Consider the following 20,251-nt stretch of genomic DNA (forward strand, 5'->3'; position numbering starts at 1 on the left):
ACGTTACGTAACTAACGAAGTTCCACAGAAGAAGAAACCCGAATAAATAATTCTAAATTAGATTGACACATTTGGTAATGCTCGCGATGGACTTTCTCTCCATTCGCGATCGAATTTTGACGCTCAAACGAGCAACGATCCCTATTGATTCTCTTACCAGTACCTGTATTTCTTTATACAATCATTGCCGAGGTCCACCACCACCAGATGATTGTCCGGTAGCACAGCTATGCCCGCAGGACGTCGCAATTTCGAGCTGTGAGAGTCGATCTCGGTTAAGATATTGCCCCCGCCTAGCTTCAACACTTGTATTATGCTGCGACCCTTGTCGGTGCGGGTACCGAGTATCTTGCCCTCCGTGTCTGTGGCTATCCCACCGTAAATGCCTTTTCCTGTCGTACACATCGGTCAATCAGACACATGATCGTTCATAACGTCCATCTGATATTTCGATTTAGCATTTAAACACTAAATACGCGACTGCCTTGTTCCGCTGTAACTCACCTTTCCCCTCGGAATATATTTCTTCGGAGAAATCTCCCTTCGCGGAAAACACCTGAATCCTACTGTCGGCAACTAAAATCTCACCGTCCGGACCGACAGTGACGGAACTGATCAGCTTGAACGTGCCTCTCTTACCGACCTGTTGAAGTTTCGTAATTATTATACGAAGGTCGCTATATTTGAAACGACGATTCACATGTCTCAAAGAAATCGAAATGACGCGGAGACACTCAGTGTATGAATAAAGAAATGTCGATTAACCTGAAATAGTATCTTGCCGTCTGAGTCAAACACGAACACGCAGCTTTGACCATTGTCAGCGACGAGTATGTGCCCGTAACTCTTGTCCACCGCAATGTCTATCGGTTCCTGGAAGAAGACAGTGTCTCGTAATTAAGAATTGCTTCTGCCATTAGTTCCTTAACTGCTGCGGCAAAGAGCGGCACAAATTACTAACTTGAAACGCGTTGTGCGAAAAGGATCGGATTGTGTCGCCTAACGAAGTCATCTCCGTAATCGTTCGCGTCCGCCAGTTAACGACCACGAGACCCTGCTGAGAAATACCTATCCCCGTGCAACTGCGGCCCTCCAGGCCTTCGTTGTTGATGTGTCTTTGAAACTCCAAGTCACAATTGAGTACCTGAAGCGATCGAAACACAAAATTTGGACAATTCGAGAAAATTACGTCGCCGTGTAAAAACCAAAAAAGTAGATACATATTTTTGGAGAATTGGAGAAAGTTATTAGATGAAAAAGTAAAGAGAATTTTAGAGAATTAGAAAAAAAATTACTGTATAAAGATAGATAGATATCTTGGTTTAAGATGGTACTATTTTAGTCCTTCAAGAGAAATATCGCACGATATATATTGGATACGCTAATTATCGTGTTTCTTGCTCACGCACTTTGATGCGAGAATTCCCAGTATCCAGAATGAAGATCATCCCTTCGTCATCCACAGCGACCGAGACCGGCTGGTGGAATTCGTCCTTCCCGTTACCGCGTCTCCCGTACACCTTGATCGGTTCATTGTGCTCGGTCGCGTCAAAGAACAACGGATAGTCCTTGATCGGACGCTCAAACACCGACACCTTCAAGACGTATCGGCTCGCGGTCGGCGGGCGGAAGTAGATCTCATAAGTTCCGTTCTCCAGGTCCTTCACCTCCGTCTCGATGGGAGAGCTTTGATTTTCCGCATGAATGTTGTCCGCGGGCGTCAGCTCGGCACCGATAAGATCGCCGCCGACGTTGCGTGGATGACCGTGATAATCCACCGTCTCGACTAGGACGGTCGCTTGTAGCTTCACTATCGCTAGATCTTTCAGCCTGGCCCGACACAGACCTACCGTAAGACACGAAGAAGACATGCACGAAATGTATACGTTGCAAAATTAATTTAACGAAAAGGCTCTCTAGATAATCATTTTAACAGAAATGGCCAATAAAAGCCAGTGCAGGGAAGTTGTAGCGCATAATAAGGGAATTTATTTTTACATACACGATAGGCCATTTTGACGTCCCCAACTAAATATCTTCTTTCCTTCACCTTGTACGAAAAAAATATTTCGAACGTTTCAAACAAAATATTCAGTTTTTATTCAAATATGACACACTGTATACTTTATAAATCATGATTGCGCTACAACTTCCATACGTAGACCCTTCCAGGCCGTTCTCATTTCTGTTACGACGAATATACATTGCGTCGTGAAAGTTCTCACGATATCTGATCCGTCACCGTAGACACTGAGTTCCGTCACCCATGAAGGCGAATCGAAACGAAGCACGCGTTTCCGCATTCCATCACTCGTATTGGAAGTAGCAGCCGACCGTGATATTTATCGACTGTCTATATTGCGCAACTTTCCATTACTGATGTCATAACTCGACACAGTGACGGATCAGATGACTTGATGCTTAATGTTATCGTTTCACGTAATGACGGATCAAATGACTTAATCGCTTCACGTTGCGTGATCGCGCGGCGCGATATCGTTTCAAACAATGAACGGGTGTGCGGCCGCGATCTAAAGCGAGTATATTTTACTGTACAATCAATCCTCAGGGTACCTGGCAATGTTGTACTAGAACGTACTCGTCCTAAGTTGTTCAGTGCTTGCTCCAACTGCGCGAGAGCGTCGTTGTGATTGAATTCGAACGTGATGAAGGCGTTCTCCTTGGGTTCGCTGAGGGCAGTCGCCGCATCGAGCTGATCCGACAGGCTGTTTATACGTTGAGTAATGTTCCGGACCTCGACCTTAAAGATCGGATGTCCCATTGTAGAAGTCGTTTTCAGGAAAGTAAGAACTGAGATACAATGAAAGAAACAGGAAGCGTTTCTTCGCACGTCCACGGCTCCCTCTGCTTTATTATTACCCTCTACCTGATATTGCAGTCCTTCGCATTCCCTCTCCACCTTGCTCTTCTCCGCCTCGATGAGAGAGTGCTGTTCCTCGAGCACGTGCTTCTTGTCGCGCGCGGCGGCGCTCACAGCAGCCTGCAGCTCGGACCGGCGTCTCTCTATCTTGGCGATGATCTCCGCGAACTCCGTGTCCACCGCGTTCAAACATCTCTCCGTGGAGGCCTCCAAACGCTGCAGTTCCGTGCTCACGGAATCTTGTGCCTGTGTTAACTAAATGGCGCAACTCTTAACTCACTAACGAGAGAGCGAGGTCTCGCGCTACGATCCTGGCCAGACCGTCCGGTTAAAAAGAGGAACTAATTTTCACCTTGGATATACACTCGTTGGCTTTGTACAGCAATATCTCGGACATCCGTTTGATCGCGATGCTGAACGGGATGATGGTGTGTTCCGTGCATCCCGGTGATGTTCCCGCGTGGGTCCCGCCTGTACACACTGTACAAAACACCGTGTCGCAAGTTTCGCAAAATAACAATTCCTGATTAATATGAACTGAACACTTTGGGATGACCTGCAAAATGACGAGCGGAAGTGGCGAATATTAGGAATGTTATTTCAACGAGGGTTGATCTGATATTGGACGACGCTTCGCTTAACTGTACCTCTCGTCTCTGCCGGGACATGAGGTCCAGAAGTTGGTTCACGAGAAAACTCGGCGGCAGCGCGGACACCCCTCCACGGGGGATTGTTATTAATTCTCTACAAATGGGGCATCTGAACGCCCCCGTTTCCCGCGTCTGCGACGCGGCAATTCTTGTCAGACAATGCAGGCATACCTGCAACGAATTAACAGACGTGTACATTAATAATAATAATAATAATAACAATCACATCTTATTAACAAAGTACACCTTTAGTATACAAAAAGGTATAATTTCGTCAATAAACAGACATGTGAATAAACAGACAATGAAAAATAACAAGTATTTATTCACCTAAAAAAGAAGACATCACATAAGAGTTCTAGGTAGCTCATACATTGAGCCTTGTTAAATCGAGTAACTCTGAGTATGTAATGAAATTGTTATAGAAATTATAAACAAAAGATAAGTGAAAATATAAGTCTTTGCTGCAAAGCATAATCAGTATCATAAGAACGGTGGGTATCATGACAAGTGATAACTGGCAAAGTGAAGGAAACTATGCTGAATCCGCTCAGTCAGGTTGCACGGATTTTTTCGGTATTAATATAATGTACACAAAGTACACGTGTGATTTATCAAAATGATATACATATAGTGTGTTATTTCACACATGTGAACCATACCGTATGTGAACATGGTAACAATTTAGGTGTGTGCTCACTGCCATCGTAAACGCAGAGACAAGTGCCGCATGTTAAGAAACTCTCATTGAAATCTTCATAATTTATGCTGACTGTCTCCACGAGCATTGAACTCATGCTGACCATCCTCTCCCCGAGCCGCGTCCTGGAAGAGAAGAAAACTAATCAGTAAAGACCAAAATCATCCACAGACAGGAGAATATTGAAAAATAATATCCGAACAGATGCAACAAAACACATAAAAATAGAAATAATATGAAAGCAAAATTAAAGATAAACATTTACTATTATAATTTCTCATACATATTATTTGCCTTAGGAATACTTATATATTAGACTTACATTCGTATACCTTATTACACACATAAATTTATAAATTTCAAGAGTATATAATATTATAATAATATTTTAAATACATATCCAAGGGAGAGGGGGAGGAGACACTTCTCAATTTTTCGCTGCGAAGAAAACTTACTTAAAACAATAATACGCCGTATAAATTATTTCGCACGCGCACGTGCGCGATTAAACGCGCTGTGCATAACAAAAGCAACGCACACTCTTATCCGCCGTAAAAGAGACACTCACTGTATAGCCAGACGCAGAGCCTCCATAATGGTTGTATCCTGGCCGCCGCTCTATCTATTTAACGCACGTTTTATCATCCGTGCGACCACACACGCACATACACACACACTCAGACCGTTCTACGCTTTACGGGGATGCTCCGCGGAAATCCCGAAGAACCCAACACCACAAAGTGCATCTCGCGTCGCTCTCCCCCTCTCTCTTTCTCTATCCCCCTGTCTGGAGCGTCACCCCCGCGCTGTCGTCAAGTCACGGAGGAAGACGCAACGTCGCGAGCGAATTGCGATAGACAACCCCGCTGACTCGGCGACCTCGTCGGACGGGGAGAGCAGTCGTCGCTCTCAGGTCGCGCCAAGAGCGCGACGTCGTCCCTCCTGCGCTAACGGCCGCGCGTCTCCCCGTGCGAGAGCGTATAAATAAATGCAGCCGGGATGGACGGGTAAGGCACTGGCAGCCGTCGGTCGGTCGGTCCGTCCGCCGGAGGATCCGCGAGAGTCCGGCCGCCCTTTGTTCTACCGTCGCTCCTCCTCACGGTCCATTGTTCGGACACGCGCGAGAGAGAGAGCGGGTCTATTGGGCCACGCGTCCACCAATTCCGCGGGCTGCATCACCGATTAATTTAGCGGCGGTTCCCCCTTGTCGAGATAGGCCCCGATCTCCCCGGCAACGAGGCCTCTCGCGCGCTACCGAAGACGACGAGGACGACGGGGATGACGCGCGTCAACAACGCGGCTCACGGGCCCGACGACGTCGAGTCTCGAAGCGGCGCATCTTTCGGAACGGAACACACATACACAGCACGACGCGGCGGGCCGCATCAGCTGCGGAGCGCGACTCTCGCGACTCGTCGCGTTCGTACCAGCTGAGCCGCTGCGCGTGGCTGCGCGCACGTTCGCCGCCCGCGGCTGCCGGCGCCGACGACAGTGACGTAGCGCGCGTGGGTGTCACGACCGAGCGGAATTCTCCCCGAAACCCCATTCCCTCGCGGCCGTCTCTCTTCGAGCACGCGGAGATCCACGGTTGTGTCTCGGTTTCGACTCGCCCGTCACGGACTCGCATTCCGCGGCAACGGGGAGTTTCGTGATGCACCGTGATCCCGATACAATCCCCGTTTTAATTGCGATTTAATTTGGACTTAATTACGCTCTCCACGGATGCGAACTCTCGTGATTTATCGCGTCGTACGCTCCTGGGAATCGGTCGCGATGCCGCGGCGCCAGCTGCGCGAGAGACTGAATCGCGGCGGTCCGAACGTGAGGGAGGAAGGGGGAAGGGGGAGATCGAGAAAGAGAAGAGAGAGAGTGAGAGAGAAAGAAGCAGGCCACGCACGGTGAATGCAAAAGCAACGGCATAAAGAAACACACGCGTACACGTACGGCCGTGTAGACCGGCGAATTCTCTACTGCGCAGTCGTCCCAAAAGGTGCAGCGACCAGCGTGTTGCGCTCAACTTGTAATCAGCGTGTGTGTGCACACACACACATAGAGTCGTGCGCAGTCTCCCCGAGTTCACAACGTTAGGCCAGATTATTAATTAATGTGGAGTCGTTCGTCAAACAGACGCGAGAGAGAGAAAGAGAAAAAGGTAGCGTTATTTATTTATTTAGCGCTCTGGGAAAAAAGCTTCCCCCACACAGAAGAAAGTTTTGTGTTAGAAAAAATCCATTGTAATTTCGTGTTAATTTATTATTACATTTGTGTACTTTTTAACACCTTCCTCATGTTAAAGTGACACGAAATTGAAGTGGACCGGTTTTAACGCCCAATTTTTTACTTTATAAAACGTAAAGAAAGAAAAGTAAAGTTTACCGTAATGTTGCGAATGAGAGGCATGAAAGTAAATGTAAAGTGTACAGTTGGTACTTACATAAAAGGGCAGCAGCTCATGAAGCTTCCTTTGAAATAGCAGATCCCCGGTTACTTCTAAAAGCACAGTCCGAATTGTCGTCAGCCAAGAATGATTTCACACGGTCATATTTCCACTCATTCGCTCCGTTTGCTCCGCTGCGTCCGCGAATGGCGTTGATAATGCAGCCCGTTGATAATTCGATCCCTCGAATTTCCGGTATCTGCAGAGGCTACCTGAACAAAATACGATTTACGTCAGAACTTGTCTCGCCAGAAGAGGGGTCAGTCTTATTTTATCATTCGCGCGATTAACATACACGCGCACGATACTGTATTAGGCAATTTTTGGCATGACTCAGGTACAGCAACCAAAGTGTGCCAAACTGTGCCAGAATGTTTCGCGTGTTTGGTAGTTTGTGCACTCTTGTTCTCTCTAGCACTCTTTTTTCTGCGTCTATTTAATTCCTTTGTTCCTTATTCCGTTCATTTATATCTTTATATATTCCGCGTCTGAGCCCTGATAGTCGCGGTACATGCACCAGAGTAAGCTCTACCCCTACCAATGGCAACCTTGGTACATGTACCAAAGGATCGTAAAAAAAACGCCAAATAAGAACGCCCTCACTGCGTGAAACGTCTGTGTGCATATGATTATACTGAGGGTGTGTGTGCAATAGTCTTAGTTTTTTTTTTTTCCGGAAACTTTCACTTTATTTTCATACGCAAGTTCGAAAGAATAGAACTTTTGCGCACACCCCTACGGCATAAGATATTTTTCGAATATTCCGCTTTTTTGCCCGCGTCTTAAATCAATCGTCGCATTAATTGGACGGATACATTGTCGATCGATCACGCGAGCATGTTTTCGCACACATTTTCTCGGGACGCCTCCGCATAAATCATTGCACGAGAAACCTCGGCTATCTTAATTGCGCCACATTATCGTTTCATATCGGCACGCGTCAGGCCGCTAATGAAACGGCGCGCGATTTTACGCGTGGAAACTTTCTCAGACTTCGTGTCCAATCGCGCGCTTTTGTTATCTCGCATGTAACAAAGATCTCCCGAAGCTTCCACCTGAGGTCGATACTGCGCCGTCGGTGCGACGCGAATACACATGTACACACATACGCGCACGCTCTCACGTGCGAGAGGGGGACGTAAACAGCCGGGAGTGCAACGTAAACACAGAAACCGACGAGTGGAAGCGCCGTCGTTCCCGAGGAGGAACCACGGAAAAAAAAGCAATGCTGGAATCAAATAAATGTAATTACGCGTTTTTCATCCTCTCGAGTCGAGTTATATTTTTATCAATTTCAGCGAAATTTAACAGATTAAAGGAAATACTTGAACGCGGTAATATCTTAATTCGCAAACGAATTACTGAATGAAAGTGTAAAATGGTTTCGCATCTAGGAATATTCACTGGAATTGTGTAATATTTCTTTACCATTGAAGAAACCTGATTTTAAATTTCAATTTTTCATTGTTCGGTAAATGTTTTCCAGCTAGAAATAAATTCTGATATTCTCAGTACTGCGATTTTAATACTCGTCGGAATTGTTTCAACGCATACAAGTGAATGTTTACTGATACGAAGAAAATTTATACAATTATTCCTACTTTTAGTAAATATTTGTCAAAGTGTATCGGAGTGACCATTTTATTTGAATCAAGTAAATATTACTTGAATTGCAGCACTTTTTTCAGTATATCAATGCACGCTACCGAAGCTCTATGAGAAAGAGAGAGAAAGAGAGAAAGAGAGATTATCTCGTCCGCGGTGACACGTCGTCGGTGCATTAACCCCTCTGGCCGGAGTCTGTGCCGAAGTAAACAATGCGAGTACGTTCCCACGAGCGAAACACCTGACGCATTCTCGCACTTTATCTGCAAACAAGTGAATTTAACAACGCACAATGTAACTCTCCGATTGATCAGGCGGCGTATTCTTGAAGCACGCGTGCGACAATATCGCAGCGTGTCTTCTCACTATTCGCGTCTCCGTGTTTCCGACCGAACGAAAGAGAGGGGAGAGACAGAGAGAGAGAGAGAGAGAAAGAAAGACAGACCGAGCCCCAAGGGTGGATCGAACCCCTACGCTCTTCGACTTTACGGCTTCCTCGTCGCCGCAGCGTTCGCTCGTTCGGCGCACAAGGGGAATATTTTCTCGCAAATTCCTCGACGAGATCCTCGCATCCGCAGCTTCACGCGCGGATCTGTCACACGTCTGAACACCAATCACGCACATACACACACATACGCAGAAATTCCACACAGCGCGTCGACGAGACGGGAAAACGGACGCACAAAGAGAGCGGATCGTCTTTCAGCACGACCGGTCTTTCTTCGGTCGGGGTTGCGATACAAAGCACAGAATCGGGGAACGCGACACGAAATTCGAATTTCCGCCGGGAGGACTCTCACGCAGGAGATGGACGCGGAGGATACTCACTGGAGGATTCTGAGGACGACGTCGTTCCCGCGTTTACGACGCTGCACATCACACACGATCCAGCCGGCTCCGAGGGGACTCACAACAGGAGCCGTCGTTCCGTCCAAGACATGATCGCGCGATCTCCCCGTGGATTCTCTCGGCTCTCTGTCCGTCTCAGGACGGTGCAAGGAGACGAGGATATCGATCTCGAGGGCTGCAGCAGGTGTCACGGCACCAGCTGTCGTCGTTCACACTGCAAGGCGGCGACCACGACGATCCGGCTGACAACGACGGCGATGACGACGACGACGACGCAACGGCAACGACGCGGAGAGAGAGGAGAGAAAGAGAGGGAGAGACGTGTGTGTGTTAAAGCCCGTCGCGCAGCGAAGCGGGGATGAAAACACACCCTCGGGAGCGCGAGCCGCGCGCACGCGCGCGTCGCGCAATTTGGGTCACGCGGCGCGCGCTGCCGCCGCGACGTCGACTGGGAGCAACGATACCAGCAGAAGACGCGGCCGCACGGAAGAATAGGCGGTGGGAATGCACAACGCGCAGAGGAATCACGTACGGTCAGTCACATAGTTACCGGTTGTAATTTTTTTCGTTTTTTTCGATAAGTTTTGCGACGCATCTCGTGTTCAAGGTATTTTCTGAGAATGATTAAGAGATGAATTCTCTTATTAAACGCGGGATATTTTCCGAAGTTTGCGGAAAAAGTGTTGCAAACGTCCTGTGTTGTATGTATACGTGCACTCAGCGCATTGGCTCTTTTCGGAGCTAACCGTTTGCCAAATGTTGGACGACGATTAGCCAAGCAATTTGTACTGCTCGGGAATTTGTAATATCTCGGCTAACATTGAAAATATCCAAAATCTGTGAAAGACTTTTCGATTCGAGTTTTTTGTAGAAATACGCGATTTTTTATGATTCATGTATATGAGCGGGTCATTAGCGTATAAATTTGCCGATAAAAAAAACAGTCTTGTGTTAAAAACGGAGTTACAGAGCTGGAAATTGATGTTGGCAATACTTCTTATTATTCGTCGATTAACTTCATTGGAATTTGGTGAAAGTCACCCTTGATCGGTCGCGAGTCGAACAGCAATGGAGATTTCAGATTGCTGTTCACGCAAAGGTACCTGCCTAGATCTTCTTCAACGCTCGAGGGGAGATTCCACGGGTCTCTTTTGCATCTCAAGGACGGGCATGGACGTTGCTTCTCAAACGGATCATCGGGTAACTCCGGGAGTAGAGCGGCCTCGACGATGGCCATCGACGATCCGCATATCCTCGGCCTAAATCCTCGAAGACGTCGTGAGTCCGGCCGCGCATCGATCCTCTCTACTGGCGATCGCGTGCTCCTCTCACATCGTGCAATCGCCGATACCGCACGTCCATCGCGCCACGTTTCTCTTATCTGCCTCTCGGCGCGTTATCTTCGCGCGCGAAATCCACCACCTGCCGCCCGGCGGCAGCTTACGACGCTGCGACGTTCATACCCTTGAAGCGCGTTGAATCGCACTCGAACGCGAGCATGCGCCACTCGAAGTAGGTCATTGGGAGCTTGACCGAAATCTTCGGCCAAGATTTCGCGCCTGTTACTTCTTTCGCCGATCGTTAGCCGCCGAGATCACGGCGCATGGCTTGTCCCCGTCGCGGCCGCGCTATGCAATAGCAGTGTTGGGGTAAATTTTTTATTTAACTTGATTTAAATGAGTTTAACTTTTAACTTAAATCAGTCAATTTAAAATACATTAACTTTAACTCATTAACCTTTTTTTTTATAAGTTACAACAATTTATATCAGTGTGATATGAATTTGGACTTTTAACTGAATAAATAGTTATTACTCGATCCTGACCAGTAATTTTTTTTCTTCCCCAAATATTTCAGTCTTTCTCAGACCTCCTCTCCACGTAATTAGCAATTATACTAATTTGTCAGATGCAGCACTGTCGACCTAAAACGATGATTGTGATACGTATAGGTAACAGGATACACGAAGCGTTGCATCTTCATTCACCTCCATTTTTCAGTTCGCTACGGTGCAACCTAACGGCAGGCATTGTTGAAATTATGCTAATGCCAATTAAGCGCAATTGTAAAATATCCAGTAGATCGCGTTACCGGCTGCCGTTTACCGCGATAGAACATGTGCTGTATTTAAATTCGTCCTTATGTCTTTCTTGGCACATTCGCGGTGTTCCGCTCATAATTGCGAGAGTTAATTAAAAGAGCAATTATATCTTATGCTAGATACCTATATATAGGAATACCTAAAACGACATCATTTGAATAGAAGAGAAAGTCATATGTGCTAGAAGCAATGAATATTTATTGCAAAAATATGCTTTCGTTAATGTTATCTCAGTATTTTGTGTTAAGTCGATATTTAACATGTATAAGTGTTAAAATAACACATTTTACATTTCATTGTCGATTAGCACATTATGAGTGTTAATTTTGTATCAATTTTTATATATTTGTATCACTTTTCAACATATTCACCTTATATTAAATTAAAACGAAAATTTGTGCGGACCATTTGGGACGTGTGAAATGTGTTAAATTCAACATAACATTTTTTTACTATGCCAGTTTCGTCTAATACCGCCGTAAAGCGATTTATGGCAACGCGAGGGAAATTGTAGTTGCTTTGGTTTATCTATGCACGATAAAAGTATAGTTCCCGGCATGAGATACGTTCACTGTCAGCTCAAAGATTCTGCGATCTTTTGTCAATAGCTTGCCTATTGGTTTATATGCTTGTTGATCCAATTTATGTAGGAGAAGGTCCGCGTGAACACGTCCGGGCGTCCTTTGGCGCACGGTATTCCCCAGGACACTACTCCGATCTGCTCGTCATCAGCCACCAGAGGACCACCGGAGTCACCCTACGTGTACACATAATCCGGATAACGCATCAATATTACCGCGACATTGCAAATATTTTTATATTCTGAACTCATGATGTGAATCTAATAATAAATAATCTATCTATTCCTAATCGAAATTATCTACTTCTTCCTTTCAACATTTTTCAATACTTAAAGGCTCCTTATTCTCTTAGCTTAACTATGCACTATTGAAAGATCTCTTAATACAATGATTTCAGTAATAAATTTTATCTATCTCTTATTAATCGAAATATTAATTATCTATCTCTTCCTCTTCTCCGACGTTATACAATACTTCACTTCCAAATGAAAAACTTTATCTACAAATGAAACTTCACACAGTGCAGGGAAAAACTTTTCGAGTACTCGATCAAGTTAAAGCATACTCACGTGACAGGCTCCTTCGCCCTTTTGGTTGAGTGTGCAGATATTGTTGTTGGTGATGCGAAAGCTGGAGCGCAAGCATTCCTTTTGGTCGATCACCGTCAGATTAATGTGCTGCAGTTTGTTCGGTGCTTCACCCGGATACTGTAACAATCCGCATTAAATGATCGTAATTTTTCCTTTTCTCTAGGAAAAATTCTCTTCGGGTAGAAAAGGAAGCGTATTTGAAAGGGAGCGACGCAGTGAATACATCAGTTTTACGGGATGCGATAAACCTTTTGCACTTCATATGTCGGCACAGAATGATTGATTAGCTCTGGATTAATTAATTGTGAGTACTTACATCGGTCGTGCCCCATCCGGACAGCGTCGCCGAATAATTAGACTTTTCGAAGTTATGGCTAGGCAGAGCAATCGGTTGTACATTGTCGCCGTAGACAATGTCCTTGTTAACCTGGATTAGTCCGATGTCGTTCCAGATGAGGGTGGGACTGTAACCGGGATGTATCACTCTCTTCACCGAGGTGTACACGTCACCATCTTTGTCCAAGGTGATTGTGCCCAGCACGACGGTAATGGCCGTGTCGTTAAAACTATTAAATGCAGATTATAAAAGTATTTGTCTGCCGACAGATCCGGAGATTTCGGAGAAACGTACCTTGTCAGACAATGGGAAGCTGTGAGGATCCAACGATTGTTTATAACGGAGCCGCCGCAGAAATGTCGATCGCGAAAACGAAGGGACGCTTGATAAGGGAATTGTCCTTCATTGGCGGTAAGGCCGCCCACGATTTTCGGATTTTGATCGGGCGACTCGGCTGTACGATCATAGAAGCATGTTTAGTATCGAAAGTTCGTGTCTACAACGACTTATCGCTCACTAAGAATACGTAAAATTGTTTTTATCGCGGAGTACGAAAAGTTGATCTTTAACTTAGCAATAATTATAAGCAGGAAACCGATGTTTCCTATAAATATTGACAATTTAATACTTTCGCAACTCAGTGAGCTCCAAAATAAAATTTCATCAAAGTTCATTTTAAATATAATATACACAACAAAATAATGATAAAAAAATTATTAAATATTAACAAAATTAATATGTTTACCTGAGAATCCCCGTATTGCAATTACGCCCAAAATACAGACTACCGATAACATTTTTAGCAAAATAACGGAATTAGAAAACGGAACCTCTCGCTTCCGCTTCGCCCCAAGTTTGAAAGTTTGATGCCGATCCAACGATATCTCGCCCACACCATACACAGCGTTAGCCTTTATATACCCGCAAAATGTGCTTCACGAGGACAATTAGGTAAATGTCGGGTATTTAAATTTAGGTCAGATACTGCCCATGAAAAGAAAATACACTGTGTCTCCGATGTATCTCACGTACGCCGCGATACGCGGAGGGTGATATGTCGGTACCTGCGGAAATATATGACCGGATGCTTGCTATCAAAGTCGTAAAAAGGAAAAAAAGAAGCGTACCATTAAAGTGTGAAGTCCAGTGTTTCTACCTTGGAAAATAAAAGGAGTCAATGTCCTTTGGCGAGTGATTGATCGCCGGCTATTCAGCGCTGCCATCCAGCCACCGGAACAAAAAATTGAAGTAAAAATAGTGACTACTTTTTGGCAGAAAGAGTGGCAAGAAGTGATCTTTCAGCACGCACAAAAATCAAATTTCGTTTCCAAAAGTCGTTTGGGTCAACTCGCGAATACTCAAAGCGGTCAGATGCATAACGTGAAAGAATGGACATCACAATTCGGACGAAACGCATCAATGAAGCGAGAATATTGGGAAAGTTGTAGGGAAAGTTGAAATCAATTTAGTATCAACTACTTTAAAAGCGTAATATCTGAAAAAAAAAGAAAAATCATCGCACGATTTCATGCAGCGAATTCGACCGTCTGCACTACACTGGATTAGTGCACATCAAAAGCTGCTACACACAAAATATCCAAATATAATCGTTTAACACAAGTACTTTGAAGACGAAATAACAAATGTATATTGTGCAAAATAACGTAACGATACAATTATTATAGATATCTAATTGCTCTAAATGCTCTTATATTTTTTTACTTAAACAACTGCTTCGCGCATAACTGCCTCCAGCATGCGGCGATCCGGTGTAGTGCGGCTGTATGAATTTGTTATTAGCTACGGCGGGGAAATTCGAGGGAAGGTCGTACGGCAGGTTGAACAGAGACGCAGCGGCGTGTTCAACTCGAAGTTTCTTTATTGAGACGAATCGGAGGCAATGCGAGCCGCGTTGCGTCGCGTTGTCACTTTCAAACGAGTCAAAGTCAAACCGGAGTCGCTTTCAACGTCGCGCCTACATAGTCGGAAGCGTTGTCTAGCGTGGCGACACCGCAACATTTGGCCATTCGGTGTGTTGCTGTTCCAAGCGCGAAGGTGCTACCGCGTTCAAGTGCAACATCGACGACGTCGTCGTCGAGCGGGCTCGTATCATTTCGCAACGCGCATTTCCCCCGCGCGAACAAGTCCGTAGAAAATATGCATGTATTCACAACCAGAGGTTTAAAATCAAGACACAATACCGTTTCTCGCCTATGTTTGTAAATAAATAAAAATAGAAAAGCTCGGTAGTATAAGTAATCTCTATTGCGTATATCGTTCTCTCTCTCTCTCTCTCTCTCTCTCTATCGTTTTTTCCTTTACTTTCGCTTTCGCTTTCCCCCCTCCCCTTCTCTCTTAAAGAATGTAAGCAATCTTAATGAATACCCCATCTCGTAAATACAAAAGCTACATTGTTTCGGTTTATCACCTGCGGATCTCGTATAGCCGCATGCAACAAGTGTGTGTGTGTTCCTTAAGTATCTGCAAAAAGTAAAACCGCGGCTTTTTTTTATCGTTGAACGTCCGGTGTCGCACGCTCAGTAATGGATCGGCGTTTCTGGCATGTGTGAGTGTATATATTTCGAGATATATATATATATATATATATATATATATATATATATATATATTTAACTATCGCGCGCGCGCGCGTGTGTGTGTTACCTGTATATGACAATCACCGTGTACCATACTGAAGCGGCATTAAAACTTTATGATTGTCTAGTACATTTCTCAGATAATTACATAATATTATACACGTTTATATACTATATATAATTACTCATTTACTCTCTATCTCTCTCAATGGAGCTCCGCGCCAGTGGCTCCGGCGGGAATAACCGAGTATTTGTTCCTAGCGTGTGTCTCGCTGAAATACATACTCGACGCATATACATACATACATACATACATACATACATATGTGTGTGCGTGTGTGTGTGTGTGTGTATCTCTCTCTCTCTCGGAAGTGAAAAAGCCGGGTCCATCGTTTCTCGGTCCTCCGTTTCTCGAGTTACAGATGTATCTCGCGAGAGAACGATATCGGAGAGAGTCGGAACCGACGAACTGATTTCTTCAATTCGACACCGTGGAAACGCACGAAGAGAGGTTTCCGACGATTCCCGACCGCGGGGACGATTGACGCAACGGCTTCTTCTTCTTCCTCCTCCTCTTCGCATGCCTTCGCACGGCGTCGAAGATTGTCGAGACCTGTCAAGAGCGCAGCTCGTTTCATGATCCTCGACCACGAGATATAACATTCAACATAGTACTAAAAATATAACTCTTTCTTTTGGGACGCGGAAACATTAAATTATACAATTATCCTTCCAAAAACCGCGAGTCGTACACAACATCAAATGTCAGCGCCTCGTTTCACCCACGCGCGCAAGCTGTCTCTCTCGCGCGAAGCGTTGCTGCAGGCTATTTTCTCGAGCGTCGCTAGAAACAGCGACGAAAAATTCTCATTCCATTCTTTTTTTTTTTTCATTTTCGGTGTTTCGGCATCGTCGACGAGAAACCAAATCTACAAAATTTCTCTGCTTCTCCCGAATTCCGGCAATCTATTAACGACCTTTGTCGTTAAACGAATTTTATAACGATAATTACATTAGAATATGAGTAAAAGAGAATATACAACAGTCCATTAAAAAAGGATTAATTGGAAATAACAGATGAATCATCGAAACAGTTACGCGTAAAAATATTAGAGAAACCGTCAGTTTTCCGAGTGAAATGAAAAAAAAAAAAACATCCTTTCTTTTTAGATTTTTAGGACTCTCGCTCAGCCACACCTCCAGATTTTTCGGGTGCATCCTGTTTCCCTCACTTACTCAATCTACTCTTGCTGTAATTAAACTTCTTACGGTATGTCTCAAGTAAAAATGTTCCCTTCGTTATAAATTCGCTTAATGGAAAAATGAGTCCGTCTCTACGTGTATCGACACAGATGAAACATTTGCGTAAGCGCGTGCGTGCGGTTGCGTGTATGTGTGAAAGAATCTTATACGTAACAGCAAATAGATATAGAGTCTGCACCGTACTTTCCCTCTCTTTCTCTTATGAGAAAAAAAAAAACGGAATATCACCGTAAAAATTGGTGATCTTACCACACTACGTTTTCGCTCATCATCCCCGGCGTTTATGCAAACAGGACGACAATGCACAGAGATAATAAATGCAACTGAACACATAGCTATACACATATTATACTATATACGTCGCGCAAAATCTGCAAATGCATTTTCGATCGAGGCGTGAAAATTCACGTGACGCGAGAGAGCTGAACTGGTCGTACCTGAGATAATTTTCAACCACGCGTCGATGCTTCCCTTCTCCTCCTCTTCTCTCTCTCTCTCTCTTTCTCTCTCCCTCTCTCTCATCAAGACGCGCGACTAACAATTATTCCTCGTGTCACACGGCGGCTGGCATTCAATGTTGTCGATTCAAGCGTATACATATAAAAAAGCGACGAGATATTCGATACTAGACCACAGAGCTCGGTCACTTATTAGCTATGAAGTATTTAAGTATATTGTTTGGTTTGGGTTTGCTGGTGGTGGGCCAAGAACGCGTGACTTCCCTCCTCTCCAAGGGCAAGGACTTGACGGTGGCGTCGACGGTGGGTGACCACTGCATAGGCGAGGCGGAGCCCAACACTAGGTCGGCCATTTCGTTGCTCGGTGACTCTCGGCGGCCGCTCAGCCACACTTCCAGCTTGGTCTTCTTCTGCAACGGCTCCACCTCGTGCTGCAGCTCGTCCTCCGCGTTCTGGCCCGCCATCCCCGGCGACTTCGAGATCGGCGAGCAGGAGAGGCTCGACGGCCCGGAGGTGTTCATCGCGTTCGTGGCCGACTGGGACTGATCCGAGCCGTCGTTGCTGTCCTGGTTGATGCTCATCGGTGAGCCTAGGCTCACGTCCGAGATACCCTCCTCCGAAGTGATGTCCAGCACGGACTGGACGGCGACCTGCTTGCGCAGGAAGGACGTGATGCTGCTCTTGCCGAAGGACTGCTCCTCGAACTTGGTGAACGCGACCCCGAGCAGCGTCAAGTGGAACGGCTTGGAGACGTCGACCGCGCGGTGGAACAGCTTCATGGCGAGCGCCAGCATCTTGCTGTGGTCGTACACGCCGTTCTTCGTGGACGGTAATAAGTGCTTCGGCAACGCGCACTGCCTGCTCTCTCGCTTGCCGGAGGTGGGCTTGTTCAGGTCGTGCTTCCGCACGGTCACCTTCATGCCGACGGGGATCCTGCCGTCCTCCATCGCCATCTCCGTCAGTCGTCTCAGCAGCCCGCCGAGTCGCGACTCCACCTCGGCCACCAGCGACACGCTCTTGAATCCATCCTCTAGACCGATGGATTGCTTCTTCCCGGACGGTTTCACCGCAGTCTCGTCGATGCCCTCCGCGTTGTCCTTCAGCTTCCTCGCCAGGTCGACGCCGATCTTAAGCTCCAGATTCTCCAGTGGTATTCTGCGCAGGTCATCCACCGTCCTTATGTTGTTCGACAGCAGGAACTCCGTTGTCTTCTGCCCGACGCCTGGTATCTTGGACACCGAGCCCATGGCGGAGAGCAACATCGGGCCGCCGCACGGAAAGACGAGCGTCTGCTGATTCGGCTTGTTCAGGGATCCAGCCAGTTTCGCCAGCAACTTGTTGTGCGCTATCCCAGCGCTGCACGTGAGATGCAGCTCTTGGAAGATACGACTTCTGATCTCGGCGGCCAACTTGGAGGCGATCATCAGGCGCACGTGGCACCCGCACGGGCACTCCTCTTCCGACGGGCCGAATATCTTAACGACCGACTCCTTCAGCTCTTCGTCCACGCTCGAGCTGCTCATGTCGAGCTCGGAGTCGTTCTGAGGCTTTAGATGCTTCTCCACTACCAGCGTCACGTCGAGGAAATTGTCGTCGAAGCCCAATCTCTCCACCAACGGCGTGAACTGATGCAAGATCTCGGATATCTTGGTGGAATAGTGACGATAGTTCGTCAGATCCTCTCCGTTCACCAGGACCAGCCCCGGGCAGAGACGCAAAGCCTCCTGCACCTGCATGCATTTCTTCACACCGTACTCCCTGGCCAGATAATTACTAGTGACCACTATGTTCTTCTGCTGCACGCCCAAGGGCTTCCCCTCGAATTCCGGATGCCTAAGCATCTCCACTTGGGCGTAGAAGCAATCAACATCCAGGTGGATTATGGTCCTCGTATGACGTATAATGGTATCGAAGTCTGCGGTATCCATGGATGTTCTTTGGAGAATTGTGTTCTTGCGAGCGATAAAACTCATGTATAAGCTGTCGCGTGCAGCCTTCCCGGGACGATCCCTCGATCGTATCTGCAAACATAAACCACACGGATCACTGATGCTTTCTAAGACTTGATGCTAACGGTGGCGCAAAGTTATCGCCGATACCGCGAACGTGCGTTATTACCGTTGTTGTACACCGGCGACGTACGTCGGTGGTTTGTGGCAGTGCGATAACTCAACCGGATATAATCCGCAACGGGAGCGGGACGTCGAAGTAGTCCACAAGGAAAGGCAGAATTTGAGCTACCGCGAGTTCGCGCGACTTTCACTCCCGACAGCTATTCGGGCTTCTCAGAGGTTACTCGGCACCAGCTTCAGCATCTCAGGAGGGCTACCGCCGCTCGGCGACTCGCGCAACCGTCGACGCAAAACAAAACTGGCCTGGTAAACTAAACACAAACTTGTTTACAGCGTGCAAACCAACCAATCTATCTTCACATGGTAGCCATGTTTTTAAATTATCTAGATACGCATGATGTATACGAGGCTTCCTGAAACCTGCACGAACCTGCCCAGACAGGCAGCCACGCACGGAATAACGCCATGGGATAACGTGGTGACTCACCAGCGCCAGCCAATCAACTCTCCGCGAATGAGAGGCCCGCTGATTGGCTCACGTCTGCGCGCGAAAATCCCATCGAGAGGATTTGCATTCGCCACGACGTTCGTCGTCTAGCGAAGGTTGCCTTCTGAAAATACGAATATCGAAATGAAGATACGAATGTCACCTGTGAATCTCTCAGCCGTGATCTCAGAGGCGATGTCTGTGAGTTTACGCCAAATCCTTGTGCGTTGACTTCCGATGACGGCTTACGTTCACAACTCTATCGGGAACAGTTTCGACTAGGGATGGGCAAAACCATCGATGATTATACGTTCAGAAAACGTAACAGGAGTAATTCATTTAAATTTAGGGATCTAATAGTAAGGACCAATAATCATTTGGTGCTTTTCATTTGGCGACGCATTTTTGTTATTCATTGAATGCGGAATAAAGACAAAAAGAAAGCACCCATTAGCTGCTTACTGGATCGCTTACGTATCCTGAACGCAGTTGTTGTTTCTAAAACATCGATGTTCGCTCATTGAGGATGGTGTCACATCTAGAGAAAACGTCAGGGACTCTAGAAATTCCCTATCCGATAGCCAATTGACACATCCGGCAAACTCGTAGGACGCATCCTCAATGAGCGAACATCGAAGATTTC

At 46.3% G+C, this 20,251-nt stretch overlaps 2 protein-coding genes across 2 annotated transcripts; both read right to left on the bottom strand.

The window, feature by feature from the left end:
* Positions 1 to 144: 144 nt before the first annotated feature.
* LOC106751132 (tripartite motif-containing protein 2-like) lies at positions 145 to 15,304 on the bottom strand. Its single transcript, XM_014631933.1, is given in 17 exon segments — positions 145 to 392; positions 505 to 643; positions 766 to 873; positions 962 to 1,144; positions 1,410 to 1,846; positions 2,575 to 2,761; positions 2,888 to 3,136; positions 3,234 to 3,437; positions 3,529 to 3,702; positions 4,194 to 4,356; positions 11,844 to 11,980; positions 12,374 to 12,511; positions 12,711 to 12,960; positions 13,026 to 13,185; positions 14,460 to 14,461; positions 14,564 to 14,673; positions 14,675 to 15,304. Coding segments are annotated over 17 exon segments (2,964 nt in total). The 5' UTR covers positions 14,759 to 15,304; the 3' UTR covers positions 145 to 153.
* A 925-nt stretch (positions 15,305 to 16,229) lies between these two features.
* Positions 16,230 to 19,550, bottom strand: LOC106751130 (DNA polymerase iota). Its single transcript, XM_014631926.1, has 2 exons — positions 19,168 to 19,550; positions 16,230 to 19,070 (listed from the first exon to the last, which is right to left on the bottom strand). The coding sequence occupies exon 2, from the start codon at positions 19,020 to 19,022 to the stop codon at positions 17,235 to 17,237; it is 1,788 nt and encodes a 595-aa protein (XP_014487412.1). The 5' UTR covers positions 19,023 to 19,070; positions 19,168 to 19,550; the 3' UTR covers positions 16,230 to 17,234.
* Positions 19,551 to 20,251: the final 701 nt, after the last annotated feature.

The sequence above is a fragment of the Dinoponera quadriceps genome, unplaced genomic scaffold (assembly GCF_001313825.1).
Source record: "Dinoponera quadriceps isolate SergipeBrazil2010 unplaced genomic scaffold, ASM131382v1 scaffold6118, whole genome shotgun sequence".
Classification (NCBI taxonomy): domain Eukaryota; kingdom Metazoa; phylum Arthropoda; class Insecta; order Hymenoptera; family Formicidae; genus Dinoponera; species Dinoponera quadriceps.

What these genes read in the sequence shown, in the direction of transcription:
- LOC106751130 (XM_014631926.1), bottom strand. Translation starts at nt 19,022, where the DNA reads ATGAGTTTTATCGCTCGCAAGAACACAATTCTCCAAAGAACATCCATG.